The sequence below is a fragment of the Coptis chinensis genome, chromosome 3, assembly GCF_015680905.1.
Source record: "Coptis chinensis isolate HL-2020 chromosome 3, ASM1568090v1, whole genome shotgun sequence".
Classification (NCBI taxonomy): Eukaryota; Viridiplantae; Streptophyta; class Magnoliopsida; order Ranunculales; family Ranunculaceae; genus Coptis; species Coptis chinensis.
In genome coordinates, this window is record NC_141458.1 from 25,531,432 (window position 1) to 25,545,770 (window position 14,339).

The 14,339-nt window shown below is 40.3% G+C and overlaps 1 protein-coding gene across 1 annotated transcript; it reads left to right on the forward strand.

The window, feature by feature from the left end:
- The first annotated feature begins 7,179 nt into the window (after nt 1-7,179).
- LOC147508838 (uncharacterized) lies at nt 7,180-12,335 on the forward strand. The gene is made up of 10 exons (XM_086601199.1): nt 7,180-7,338; nt 7,875-8,159; nt 8,253-8,457; nt 8,535-8,625; nt 8,744-8,889; nt 10,078-10,321; nt 10,414-10,518; nt 10,659-10,841; nt 11,389-11,593; nt 11,737-12,335. The coding sequence occupies exons 2-10, from the start codon at nt 7,940-7,942 to the stop codon at nt 12,216-12,218; spliced, it is 1,881 nt and encodes a 626-aa protein (XP_086457325.1). The 5' UTR covers nt 7,180-7,338; nt 7,875-7,939; the 3' UTR covers nt 12,219-12,335.
- The last annotated feature ends 2,004 nt before the right edge of the window (nt 12,336-14,339 follow it).

Genomic DNA, 14,339 nt, shown 5'->3' on the forward strand with positions numbered 1-14,339 from the left:
AAATATATCTGCCCGCCATCATTATGTCCCCTGAACCCTGCGCCTCCTACATCGTGTCCATACGTGAAGAAACACTTCGGTATGCCGCGACTTAATACATCGCAATTCGAACAACGCCTACGTATAACCCCAACAACAGGGGCGGCTCATCCAAGCTTACCGGTCATCGGACTAAGTGGTCACCGCAACGCATCTACCACGCTACGGTATATGCCTGATCTAATCACAATCAGCTATGATCAAGCAAACGAGTCAAGCACACAAAGCAAAACAAATAGCCCGGCCGCGATGAAAACAAGGGGCGACTGGTTTTACCGTTTTCTCATACGGTCGTTGTTTAGCCGAAGTTCTTTGAGACTACTCGAAATCCAACCCGGCTACACAAATAGTAACATCACATGGTTACCCGAATTAGCACGGGGGTACCCGGCTTTGCTTCAAGCATAGTATAACAACACAAGAAAAGCGAAACGCCCGTGTTACCCCAGAAACCCGTTCTATTGTATCACAAATATAAGGCGACAAGAAACAAAAATAAATTCACATTTCGCCCTCCATGGGCACCACGATCGATTCGCCCGGGCTCAAGCGCTTCATCATCAACCTCGGCCTTCCCTTCCGCTTCCACCGATCGATATCCCGTCGATTCTAAACTTCATCCACGCCGTCGGTCTGCAGTTCCGGCCGGACACCACGGTTTTACGGTATGATCAAGGAGGACCCATGTCCTCCCGCGACGTCTCCCTGTTACTGTTCCATCGGTGCGGGGGCGTCGGCGTGTTCCTCCTTCAAAGCTTTGTAATCCATTTCCGGATCTCCGTGAATTCAACATCCATCGGTCGTGGTAAATGCGCCTTAGTAGCGTCCCGAAGCAACTTTCTTCTGATGGAGGTATAATCGTTCGACCTCCCAATTTCCACGATTCGCGACGCGAACGTTACCTTCCGCTCCTTCTAACCACGCTTGGATCTTCAGCCGGTGTCTTTTCGGCATCTTCGGCGGTCGAGCTTCATGTGCCTTCCCGGACCCTCGAGCTCATCACGCTCCATCTTGGCAGCGTCACACGTTTTTTCAGCTCTTCCGACAACTTCAAAGACGGACTCCTATCTGTTTTCAAAAACTGCGCAATCTCTTTCAACTTTTGGAAGCGTGACAAAATTGCCACAATGCACACACGCGCAAGCGGATCAAAGCAGCGAACATAGGTTAACATGCTATACTAACGGACGATAATTCTCATTACCGGACATTCGCGATTTCCATCCGGCGTATGGTATCCGCCCGATCCTTTCTCATCGATTCCTTGCGGTTCCCGTCCGGCGATCCGTTCCGTTCCGGCAAACGGGGCGCTACCTTTTCGACACGAAGCTGCGATCGGTCGCGCTTTCTGATTCGGCCCCCTCCGTGCTCGTCGGTACACAAATTGGGCCTCCACTCATCGCCACTCCGCGGCCGCTTTTCCACTTTCGCCTTCACGAGGCATTATTACGCTTTCACCCGGTAATTTGTTCCGTCCTTGTCGAGCGGGACTAGATCCCGCGACCGAAGGTGGCCAAGTCCATGACACCTTTCGGGGCCGGATTCCGACGCCGCGCTAGCACCACCTCCTCCACTCGAGCCCTCCCCGGGGCATGTCGCTGCTTTAGCCATTCGAGCTCCCTGCGCTCCGCCCCAGCTCTCCTCTTCTCCGACCTACCCACAGGAGGAAGCGGTAGCTACTGATCTCCAACTCCACAGGAGCATCAATGGTCGATCCTCGGGATAAAAGCTCGAGCTACCAGCCCAGCCTCCACAACGGGGCCCCTTCGAGGCGCCCAGCGCCCGGTCTCGGTCCTCCGTGTTATCGGATCACTTATGCGGCTTCTCCATCACCCTTCCGCCCGTCCGACTTAGAGCTCGGCTCGCTTTGCACCTTCCTCTTCTCCGGATCGCGGCACCTCCTTTTTCCTCAAAAAGAAATGAGCAAACTCGGAAGCTTAGCTGGCTTTTGTTCCCGACTTCAACCCGTCGCGAACCTTTCTATCTCCCCACGATCGATTCGAGTCCGCCGCGGGAATATCTGCAAACAAAACAAAGAGATGAACCGGTTAGAAGAGCACGCTCACCCACTAACCTGACAAAGAGGAAAGACAATCCTACCCACCGGCTAGACTACACATCCTAGTTCGCAACCTACATCCACTAGCGATGTAGTTGCCCACTATGACAACGGCCTCCTCGTCCGGGCCTCATTGCTTACACCATCAAAGCCGCAGTGAGCGCGTCGGCATGGTTTTGCAAGCTAAAGTTCGGATTACCGGACCGCCTCATTCGTAATGCTCTATTATGTCGGACACACCTATGTGGAATTCCCCACTCGCATTCAACAGATTGAACACCTTGAATAGTTAAGCGGTGTTGCCACGAAGCGACATGGAGACTTCCCACAATAACTTCGAAGTCACAAACCAATTTCGAGAATCGGTAGGCGCATGAGCGGCTCTCGGTGACCTTCACATATGATTACTCCACCATTCGAGGAGGCTTGTACCCCTCACTCTGAACATTTTCACTTTCGGCTAGGTTCAGATATTTCCGAGTCGGGCACATTAATCCCATCTGGCGCTTGCGGCTCGGAAACAATTTGCGGCCGTCTACAGCTCTTGGGGTAGGTCACTGTGGCGTCATCCTCCTCGACCCGGGCGTACTAGCCACCTCGTCCTCGACCGGATCGGCTATTAACCTCCTCTACCCTAACTTCTTCTTCCACTTCTGATCCGATCATCACCGCCCGCTCAATCGAATCCTCATCCTCTTCTTCATACTCTCCACGGCTCGGTGAAACCTCCCGTACCTCTTCGAGCGAGTGTCATCCGAAATCCGACATTGTAATATCACCTTATTCTCGAATCACCAAACCCAAACCCTATAACCTAACAGCGACCTACCAACTTAATAAACCCTACCGGAGCGAAGAAAGCAAAGCGAAAATGAAAAGCAAACAAAGAAGCGAAGCACGCTTTCGCCGCAAAGCCCCCGCTTGCATTTTTCGCGGAAGAAGAAGCACGGAAATGCCTTTTTGGTTGCCTCGATTTTGATTTTGCACAACCGACCGCTGTTCGGTTCCCAAGAAGTTATGATTACGGCTGTGATATAGCCCCACACGTGTCGAGGAACTCTTTTTCGACTTCCAGAATACCGCGGCGACCGCGATTCCTTTCAAACTGCTATGATTACGTCGCGTGCGGCCAACCGCAAAAATTTTCTTTCCGCCCAGTTTCCAACTTCAGTGACATCCCAAACGAGCGATCTCCATAGCTTCGCTCATGCTTCACCCAAGTGTTGAGTCTTCTCTCGGTAGTTACGCATGAACCCGGCCATTCTCTTGAGAGGTCGTAAACAATATCCCCACTAAGGAACATTGCGGGCGAAGCCAAGCGACCTCAACGCGTCGACCTCCAAGACCGATCTGCGGCGACTCCTTACAAGTAGGTGAATACGAACAAAGATACCTCAAGATCACGAACACTTTGCGAGCAGAGCGAGCGCACCCCACCAGATGTAATCATTGCCAAAATCTTATTTGTATTTCCCACCACCGGAAAATAGGGACTACCGCGCCAACTCCCAATCAGAGCATAACTTACACCAAAACCACTTCAGCACTCATTCATGATCTCTACTCTACATTTGTACAAAAAGGGTACACGTGTCTGAAGGATCTCCATTCCCAGAATCCTATAAATACCACCTACTGGAACTACGTCGGACCTGATTCTTCTCTCCCCAAGAAAAGGAAAAACGAGAGAAGATACGTAGGCAGTTCGCTCACAGCGACCTCGGTCCCATCCAAAGTTCAAACCCATCTCGTCCTCCTCTACTGTAATCAGGAGAAAACTAAAACGCTCCTTTACAGATATCAGAGGGTCTGGGGCTCGAACCCCACCAACATTTGACATTTAAATTTATAAGCTGTTGTCTCAGCTCAGTGTATAACATCCAATATATGCTACAACTGACAAAATAAAGGATCGAAGAAATAAGAGAATTAGATAATTCAATCAAACTATTGACTAAAACAGCGGAAAATATAAACTATATATACGAGCGTAGCATATGATATTATTATTATTATTTGTAAGGATGATATAATTATATTGTTGCTGTGGTAGATACAGTACAGCTAGTCGTTAACAACTTCACATGCAGTGATACAGCAGAGCAAATTAATAGTCCAGTCTTAGTCATTTTTCAGAGAAGGAACTTAGGCCCGTAATGTGGAATTCTGTAGTTGATCCGTTTCTTACGCTGTATATATGTGGCATATCTTTCTAGATGATAAATTGATAGTCATTGTTGAAATTGCATGCGACGTCTTAATCATTGTCCATTCATGTTAATCACATCGAGAATGTATAAATGATGAGTATTTCTACAGCAATTCACACTTTTGAACCGAATTTGTGAACACACTGACGTGGCAAGCAGAGAGACCTTGATTTTCAGTACTTTTTTGACTAATACACACGCACCCCCTGCCTCATGATTGCCACGTCAGTGTGTTCACAAATTCGGTTCAAAAGATTCGGTTGCTATAGAATTTTGGATAAATGATAGTTCGCATTAGTACAGAAGACTACAGACTGTATACGAGTAGGATTTATTAAAAAATACTAGTCATGGTAGCAACCATCAAGGAGTGAATAGGATTTAAAAAAAGAACATCAAAATGGATTAAAAGAAGGAAGGTTTTACCTGTCTCATATTCCTCAAGCCTCAAGTTTGTATTTTGTAGCTGTTATTTTCCTTGTGTGTGAACAAACTTTGTTTGTTGTTTCATATTCCTTTCTTTCATCAACTACATTATATTGTCACTATCGTTTTGAGTAATGCATGAGACCAAACAGAAGTGACAAATAGAAAAAGCAAACTCTAGGTAGGAGTCATTGTCTTTCGTATTGCTGTTGCTTTTCCTTAATTATTTCGTCATTTTTGCTCATTGTGATGAAAAAGAGTACTACACATCGACTTATCTGTCCCTGTGCGCCATTGTTTGCAAATCCAGGTTAATTTTGGCCACATTAGTAAAAACTCTGCATGTAAAAACAATTTATTGGCATGTACTAGGTCACTGTTCGATAAAAAGATCGAAAAAATAATTCATCAAAAATATTGTAAATTAGTCCGGCATTTCTTCTGTCATCTATGATTTTTATAGAGCCTGGAATACTGTCCAATGAAGTAAACACAGCGTAAAAACGTTATTTACAGGGCATTGACAATGTCGCCATTTGGATGTCCATCGAATGGCATATAACAAAGAAGAGAAGAGTGGAACGACAAATTCTACCTCATAAGGTGATATTTGGTTGTGTCACCCCCTCACCATAGCCACTAGATTGTTTTTTTGGAGTGAGTTTAAAAAAAATCTCACCTCATCCATCCGACCCAAAAAAAGTGTGGACTATTTTTGGGCTCAATTTTTATGGGATATTGGGCTCTAGAAACATGAGTAGAGGGAGGGGGCGTGGATGTGCCGAAAGTGCACGTTGGGGGTGTCGAAAGCGCGCATATCTTTGCGGTATGGGGGGCGGATGCTCGTCGGGGGCGCCGAAGACGCTACAGATATCGTACCCTTGCGGGGAAGGGAATGTCGTCGTCCGGTGCAACGCATATATATCGCCGTCGGGGGAAGGGATGTCGTCGGGGGTGCCGAAAACGCATATATCTGTGCCGTACGGGAAGGAATGCGCGTTGGGAGCGCCAAAGGCGCGCGTATCTTACAGTCACGGCAAAATACTAGTTACCAAAAAAAGAATGGCATATATTTGCTAGTTATATACTTATATTGTTACGGATATGTTGGAAAGGTATCCACGTTGTTGTATGGTGGGCTTCACGCTTGCTTTCGATAATGTTGTCGTCTCAAGGACTGATTTAAGACTTGACTCAATATTATATTAATCACAACGGCTAGGTCCTTTTTTAAATGTAAAGTGATCGGATTATATGTTTAAACTAAACTTGCACGTTTGAATGTGGCCGTTACATGGTTTTTCGAAAAACAGATACATGTCTTTCTAAAAATATCAAATATATGATACTTTTTGTTTTTTTCGATAATCTAAAAATATATGATACTATAAACTATGCTAATGGGAGTTTAAATAGGAAATGTAAATCACTACTGATTGAGCAGTAATAGTGGTACTGTAGTAGAGGTACCAGAGTGATTTTTTGCTCCCAACGTTTGACATTTTTGTAAGAAGAAAATGAAGAAGAAATACACACTTTTGTTAATTTATTTCAATTTATATATATATATATATATTTTTTTTTTTATTTCTTTTATAAAAGACAAACTAGTAAAATTAAAAAATTTGAGAATTTTGTGTATGTTGTAATTTTCTTTTCTTTTTTGTGGAAAAAATAAGAGGTATAGGACTTAAATCTCCTTAGAGCGTTTGGAGGAACCAACGCTGGGAGCAAAAAATCACTAGAGGTACTCGGCAGTGTGCCCCTAACTAAGACACTTTTGGAGCATAGCACAAATGAGGCCCGCCCAACGGTTATATTTGACTCTCTTTTTGCATATTTTGTTGACTTATCTTGTTCGAAAACTGGGCCGAACCAATGTATTATTATTACGCTCTATGGATAAATTTCTTAATCTTTCTGGGCCATGGTCGGAGATCTTAAAAAATCAAAAGTATACTTTCCAAATCAACATTTTTAGACTATTTTCCAATCTGCAAATACTAACTGGTTATCAAAAAAAGCATAATCTTCACTTTAAACTGTTAATCTTTTTGGCAAATTATCCAATACCCTCCTACTTGGAAAATAACATATGTAGGAAAATCATTTAAACTGTTAATCTTTTTGGCAAATTATCCAATACCCTCTTACTTGGAAAATAACATATGTAGGCAAATCATATGTATTGTATCATATCTGGATTACAAAATCACGTTATTCTAAGTGGATAGAAACCTTTAATATGAAGACAAAAAGAATGAGTCTAGTCAAAATATGAATCATCTCTAAAATATCATGATTAGAAGAATTTTAATAAACAATTAATGTCGGCAACGTGCAGTAAACAAATAGCACAAATGTATGTACTGGAAAGAGCGAACAAAACAACTGTGGAGTGAACTGCATTGTACAACAAAACCAGCTGTGTTTTTTTTTTAACTGAAGAAACAAAGTGTGACACTTGCTACATTGCTACCATTCTTCTGTATAAATACCAAGACCCTTCTCTTTTACTCACACTCATTTCTCTCTCTGCTTTCAAAAGAAAGATAACTGAGAGAGAGAGAAAGTGGGTTTCTTGGCTTTTCTTTCTTTCTTTATGTAAGTTGCTTCTTGTATTTTTATCTTTCTGTGTTTTCTTGGTGGTTGACTGATAGTTGATTCATTTTGATGAATGTAGTTGTTTTTAGTGATGTTCAGTGTTTATAAGCTTTATGTACACTCAGTGTTATGAAGATCTGATGCTTTGTAGTTATATTTGCATTTCTATGTGTTTTTTTTTGCTGTGGTTTATCATCTAATGTATGAATATAGAAGCTTTATTGTTACTTTTAAGGTTCTTCATTTTTTTTAAAAAAAGTCTTAGTAATACAAGATCATATTTTTGAGCTATTGAGGGAATGGGCTAGTTTCGTGGTGACTTTTCGCATATATTTGAAGAATGTAGCTGTTTATTATTTGATTAAGGATGGTTACTGGTTCTACTGATAATGAAATCTGCCAATATTGAGTTGCATCTATAAACCAATGAGACCATTTCTCTGTCTTTTCAATTAAACAGTGTTATGGTGGTTTTTTGGCTTTGATTAGATCAAATGCTGGGGATACCAAAACTCTGATACATTGTCCACTTTCAGTTTTTAGGAACTGAGTATTTGCCTCTTTATTTGGTATTTGGATTGAAGACGTATAAGAGAGGATAATGGCATGGAATCCGGTTCTCTTGATTGGGGCTCTGCTCTTGTGTGCCTTGGCAGCGACAACTGATGCAGAGTATATGAAATATAAAGATCCTAAGAAACCACTAAACACTCGAATCAATGACTTAATGAGTCGCATGACTCTCGAAGAAAAGATCGGTCAGATGGTGCAGATTGAACGCACTGTTGCATCAGGAGACGTGATGAAAAAATATTTCATTGGTGAGCATCTTTATTCCTTACTTTGTTATGTTCCTTACCATTTTGTGTTTTTAGTGTTGGAAATGACATAAAATTTGCTCTGCTGTGAAAAAGGGAGTGTATTGAGTGGAGGAGGGAGTGTGCCAGCTCCTAAGGCTTCAGCTGAGACTTGGGTTAGTTTGGTGAATGAGTTACAGAAGGGTTCCTTGTCCACTCGTCTTGGGATCCCAATGATTTACGGGATTGATGCTGTTCATGGCCACAACAATGTCTACAAGGCTACTATATTTCCTCACAACATTGGGCTTGGAGTAACCAGGTGAGCAGATAGGATAATCCGTACTAATTTATATAGTCTTCGTGACTGCAAGCTCAATTTTCTTTGTTGTTGGTCAGGGATGCAGGACTTGTTAAGAGGATTGGAGAGGCTACTGCTCTTGAAGTTAGAGCGACAGGCATTCCCTATGTTTTTGCACCCTGTATTGCTGTAAGTAAACCGACCCAAAGAACTGATTCTATAGATGAAGGCATATGTCTTGGCAAGTCTGGCACTCTGAGTATTTTCTTTACATTCTCCTCACTGTTTGCTGCTTTATCTCGTACAGGTTTGCAGAGACCCGAGATGGGGTCGGTGTTATGAGAGCTACAGTGAGGATCACAAGATTGTTCAGGCCATGACGGAGATCATACCTGGTTTACAAGGAGATGTCCCTGCAGGTTCTCGGAAAGGTGTTCCTTATCTTGCTGGAAGGTTAGACCCATGCCCATGTTTGTTTGCTGTTCTTTTCTATAAACAATGTCCAACATATTTTCATTTGATGCATTTAATATGTGTCATCTGTACTACGCATTATACCCATTAGGGGTTTTGGTTAACTAAGTCTAACTAATCATAAATTTTAATAAAGAGCTCTGGAAATTGAATTTCATGTACTCGGAAATAGACAATAATCTTTCCTTTTCAAATTTAAGCTTTGCAACATGGTGGCCTTTGGAGAATGAAAGAAGAAGTGTTTGAAATGTCCTATTATCTCACACCGTCGACGGAATCTGCAGTCCTGAAATAGAAAGTTTGAAGTTTTTAAGTTGTACTCCACTCATAAGACTAAAAGTTTCTTGATTTATAGACTTACTCTTGTGGAATTGTCAATACCATCCCCATCAATAACAGCTTTGACTCATTAGTCTGTGGCTTCGAATTGTATCGGATATTTAGATGAAAGATTGCGTGAACCATGATAGGATATATACGATATAGATGATAGATTTATCTTTACAATAGTCTCATTTATATGCCACATTGGCTCCTATTAATCTTTCTACTCTGTTCAACTTTTTGTTACATGGAATCATGGACCACTTTAAATGGCGGGCCATGTGACCCTTAAGAAGAGAAAAAAGGTACATGGAAACCAAACCTATCCCATGGAAAGTGATAGCTCTTTTGGACTTTCTCACCTTCTTTTCCCCCTCATTGATGTGCAGCACATGTTTGACCCTTGTGCTGGATCATGTGATCTGTCCCATGTTCGATTCTAAAGTAGTGCACCATTACTTCAAGATGTGGACACAATTATTACGTCATCCAAAACTGCCTAAACTCATTTATATGTCTAGCAAATATTACTGCATGCTTTCTTGGTAAAATGCCCAGTTTGTCGCTGTAAATGTTCCTAAGAATAAAGGGCATGTTATATCATGGGTAATCAAAATAAATAAATTACGCAGAGTGCACTTTGTCTTCTAAAGAAAAACAATCACGGAGATTTTTGTTGTTCAGCAATAGTGTTTTGTTCATTAACTAGATATTCCTTCAGTTATTCTAATTTGTCCATTGTTTATGCAATGTTTGTTCAGTGAAATAATGAGTTTTTTATAATCATAAAAATGTAAATCCTGGCCAACTGATATCTTTCCTCCAATTCGTTGCTTTCTGCAGTAAAAACGTTGTGGCTTGTGCAAAGCACTATCTCGGTGACGGTGGCACAACCAAGGGAATCAATGAGAACAATACTGTGATTAATAAGAATGGCTTGTTCAGCATTCACATGCCAGCCTACTACAATGCAATCATAAAGGGTGTTGGGACCATTATGGTCTCCTATTCTAGCTGGAATGGAGAAAAAATGCATGCCAACCATGAACTTGTAACCAGTTACCTGAAGAATACTCTCCACTTTAGGGTAAAACCATGTGAAAAAAAAACATTTGAGGTTTCTCTATATTGAGAATGAACCTACTGAGGGTGACTGATATGCATTTGTTGCTTCATCAGGGTTTTGTCATCTCAGATTGGCAGGGTATCGACAGGATCACCTCTCCACCTCATAAAAACTACTCATATTCAGTTCAAGCTGGAGTTAGTGCTGGCATTGATATGGTCAGTTGTGAGAAATGGATTTCTAATCTAATCTAGCTGTTGGAAAAAAAAATTATATATTATGAAAACTTCAATCTATCTAGTGTGTTTGGAGATATTTCTTGGGCATGATTTCTTAATAGTTTGTTTGGACTTTGCAGATCATGGTTCCGTACAATTTTACAGAATTCATAGATGATTTGACCTTCCAGGTGAAGAACAATATCATCCCAACCAGCAGAATAGATGATGCTGTGAGGAGAATCTTGAGGGTTAAGTTCATAATGGGTCTCTTTGAGAACCCGATTGCCGATACTAGCCTGGTCAATGAGCTTGGAAGCCAGGTCAGTAAATTTAGTTTCCCTCTATGTTATGTTGACATGGATACATGTGTCCGTATCAACATGGATACGAAGTGTCTGACACGGTGAAACATAAAAAATTGAGGTATATACACACAATATGTGTCCGCGTTGTGTCCAACATAATTTGACACAGATTATTTATAAAATATGTATCCGACACAGATTATTTATAAAATATGGCGTACCCATGTAACATAGGACTTTCCCGATACCCCCCTCTCTGAGTTTAATTTGTGAGTTCTACTAAAGTCTTTTCCAGTTATTGACAAAGTTTAGTTTATTTTGATGAAAGGCCGAACACTTAGAGCTCGACATAAGTATGAACATCCTGTATCATTCATATAGTAGACACCCATTCTACTCTATTTACAGATTGGTGAATGATTTGGGGATTGCAATAATTCGATCGGGGTGACTGTCCATGCAAACCAACCCCCCATCATATAGGATTCTTGTAACATGGCCATAATCCCCATGTATTGCTATGTCCTGACTTAGACTTACTAAGATCCTTGTGTATGAACAGGAGCATAGAGATTTGGCAAGGGAAGCTGTGAGGAAATCACTTGTGCTTTTGAAGAATGGTAAATCTACAGATAAGCCATTGTTACCTCTGTCTAAGAAGGCACCCAAGATTCTTGTTGCAGGAAGTCATGCTGACAACTTGGGTTACCAATGTGGCGGTTGGACTATCGAATGGCAGGGACTCAGTGGAAATGACCTCACAAGCGGTATGTTATACAATTTCATCTAGCACTTGAAGTTGGTTTTTACCCAACGCTTTGTATGATACTGTTCTCAAAGTGCTCCTAGAAGAAATTAAACTTTCTGCTCCATAACTAAATAAGATATTCTTTTTGGCAAACGTATACAGGAACCACGATTCTTAAAGCCATAAAAAATACTGTTGATCCAGCTACTCAAGTAATCTACAGCGAGAATCCAGATGCTGGATTTGTCAAGTCCAATGCGTTCTCGTACGCCATAGTTGTTGTTGGAGAACCTCCGTATGCAGAGACAAATGGTGACAGTTTGAACTTAACTATACCTGCACCTGGCCCTAGCACCATTACCAACGTATGCGGGTCTGTCAAGTGTGTTGTTGTTGTTGTCTCTGGTCGTCCTGTTGTCATCCAACCATATCTTGCTTCAATGGATGCCCTTGTAGCTGCATGGTTACCTGGCTCTGAAGGTCAAGGTGTTACAGATGCCCTCTTTGGGGACTATGGGTTCACTGGAAAGCTTGCACGGACTTGGTTCAAGACCGTCGATCAGCTTCCAATGAATGTAGGTGACCGGCATTATGATCCGCTCTTTGCATTCGGATTTGGACTCACAACAAAAGCAACAAAATAGATATCATCTGAGTGTTAAATTATGCAGCGAGAGGTTAAAAATTTTGTACCAAAATTCATGTATTAGGAGCTGTACCATTTCTATCAACAAAAATGACAAATTGTCCACGTTAGTTAATGAGGTTTTAGACTTAGTACTTCTAAATTTAAGTTGCACTTCACTCCATGAGTTTTTAGCAAATGCTCCCTGGCAAACATCCTTGTTTCTGTTCACAGAAAGCGGGGGAGTCGGGGACATTACATTTTATCAAATGGAATGACATCAAGTAATCTACTAGGGTCTCTTTATTTCTAAGCCCAGTTCTTCTAAAGTATTAAGAAAACAGTATTGAGACATCTTAAAGCCTAGGAACAGTTCAAAATAAATTGTGAATGATTACAGATAGGGGTGTTCATGGGTCGGTTCTTATCAGTTTCAGTTTTGGGTCTATTTTTAGCGGTTCTTATTGGGTTCGGTTCTTTCGGGTTTTTTCTTCTATTTTGAAAATCCAGACCCATACCTATTAATTAAGTCGGTTCCAGTTTCGGTTCCGGTTTCGGTTTCTTATCGGGTTATATATTTTTATTGCTAAAATTATTTTTTTTAGTTATATAACCGATATAAAAGTTGGTTTACGGCGACTATAACACTTGTCATCGATATTTTTGTCCTCTCATAAGAAGTAATGGTCCTAAATTCAATAATAATATTTGAAAGTTATCTAAAAATTTTAAATACATTCTCATACATTATACGCATGTATATATTTTAAATCGAACATATGTATATTATACTATACATAATGCGTCATATATAAAATAAATACCACATGTACTACAATTGTTAGTTAGCATTGCACGTATTCGTTATCTAATATATATACATGTAATATATCAAGCACGTACACGTTCATGCATTAGTTAATATAGACAGTGCATTAGTTAATTCATAGTATACGACTATACATATAGACGTAGACATGTAAACATTATTATTAATATTTATAATACACATATTTAATGTAATATTATAAAATATACATTTAATAACACACATTCACTATTATGCTAAATGTTATATATATTTAGTATAATTTTACACCTAACAAATATAGACTATATATAATAATAATGTTTGGGTTTGTCTTTATTTAGTGTAATATAATACTAAATTTTATATATCAAAATCAAACTAATCAGTTTCGGTTTCGGTTCGGATACCCATCAGTTTTTTACTATTCGGTTCTAACGGTTGCAGCTCTTTATCGGGTCGGTTCTTAAAGACCTACTTTAAATGGGTCTAATATTTTAGGACCCAGACCCGTTATAAATAGTTCCGGTTCGGGTTCGGGTTCAAGTAATTGGATACCAATGCACACCCTAATTACAGATTAGCACTTGAATTGCTGAAAATAGTGTGTGGATTACTTACAAATCCAAAATAAAATTCCTTTCCCAATTTTAGTCGAGATTTTACTTTTTCATGAGACTTTTTTGCTCAAAATTGACATGGATATGTTGTTTTTCTACATGGAAATTCGAAAGGGATGGTGACTTGGTTTTGCTTCTTTAAAATACCATGGTCCCGCAATATTTGTATTTGGATTCCAGTACAAATACTTCAGTACATCTTCAAGAAAAAAGTCAAAAATATTTCAGTACATCTTTAGAAAAATAAGAAAATTACATGGGCGTTCAGCGAAAAAAAAGAAAAAAAAAAAGAAAATTACCTGGGCATTAAATTTCCAAATAGCAGGGTCGCGTAAGAACCCTTCAAATATAGTTTTTGCATGAATACGTTGGGTCATTTTACATCAACTATTCAGCTTATGAATGGAATGCGTGATAAAAACTTACTTTATGAACTTTAGGATTGTTAACATCAAACTTGAAGAAAGCGAAATGGAAACTGGACAATCACGTTCGATGATTAACTCTTTTTTACAATCACGTTCAAATGCAAAACTTCTAGGCTAAATAAAGAGTAGTGGACTTGAAACATGGATTTATTCAGACCACTCATATAAATTAGGTAACAGATTACCACATATCAAAAGGTAAAGAACAGAACATGTTTCAAAGTGCTATTCTATTCATGAATATTCGTTATAGATGGTAGTAAGATAACGTTCACGGGAAAGTT

Bases quoted from the DNA above. Each gene is read 5' to 3' on its own strand.
- LOC147508838 (XM_086601199.1), top strand. From the start codon at position 7,940: ATGGCATGGAATCCGGTTCTCTTGATTGGGGCTCTGCTCTTGTGTGCC. The intron at 8,160-8,252 runs GTGAGCATCTTT...GCTGTGAAAAAG, and splicing joins GATGAAAAAATATTTCATTG to GGAGTGTATTGAGTGGAGGA. The intron at 8,626-8,743 runs GTAAGTAAACCG...TATCTCGTACAG, and splicing joins TTTTTGCACCCTGTATTGCT to GTTTGCAGAGACCCGAGATG.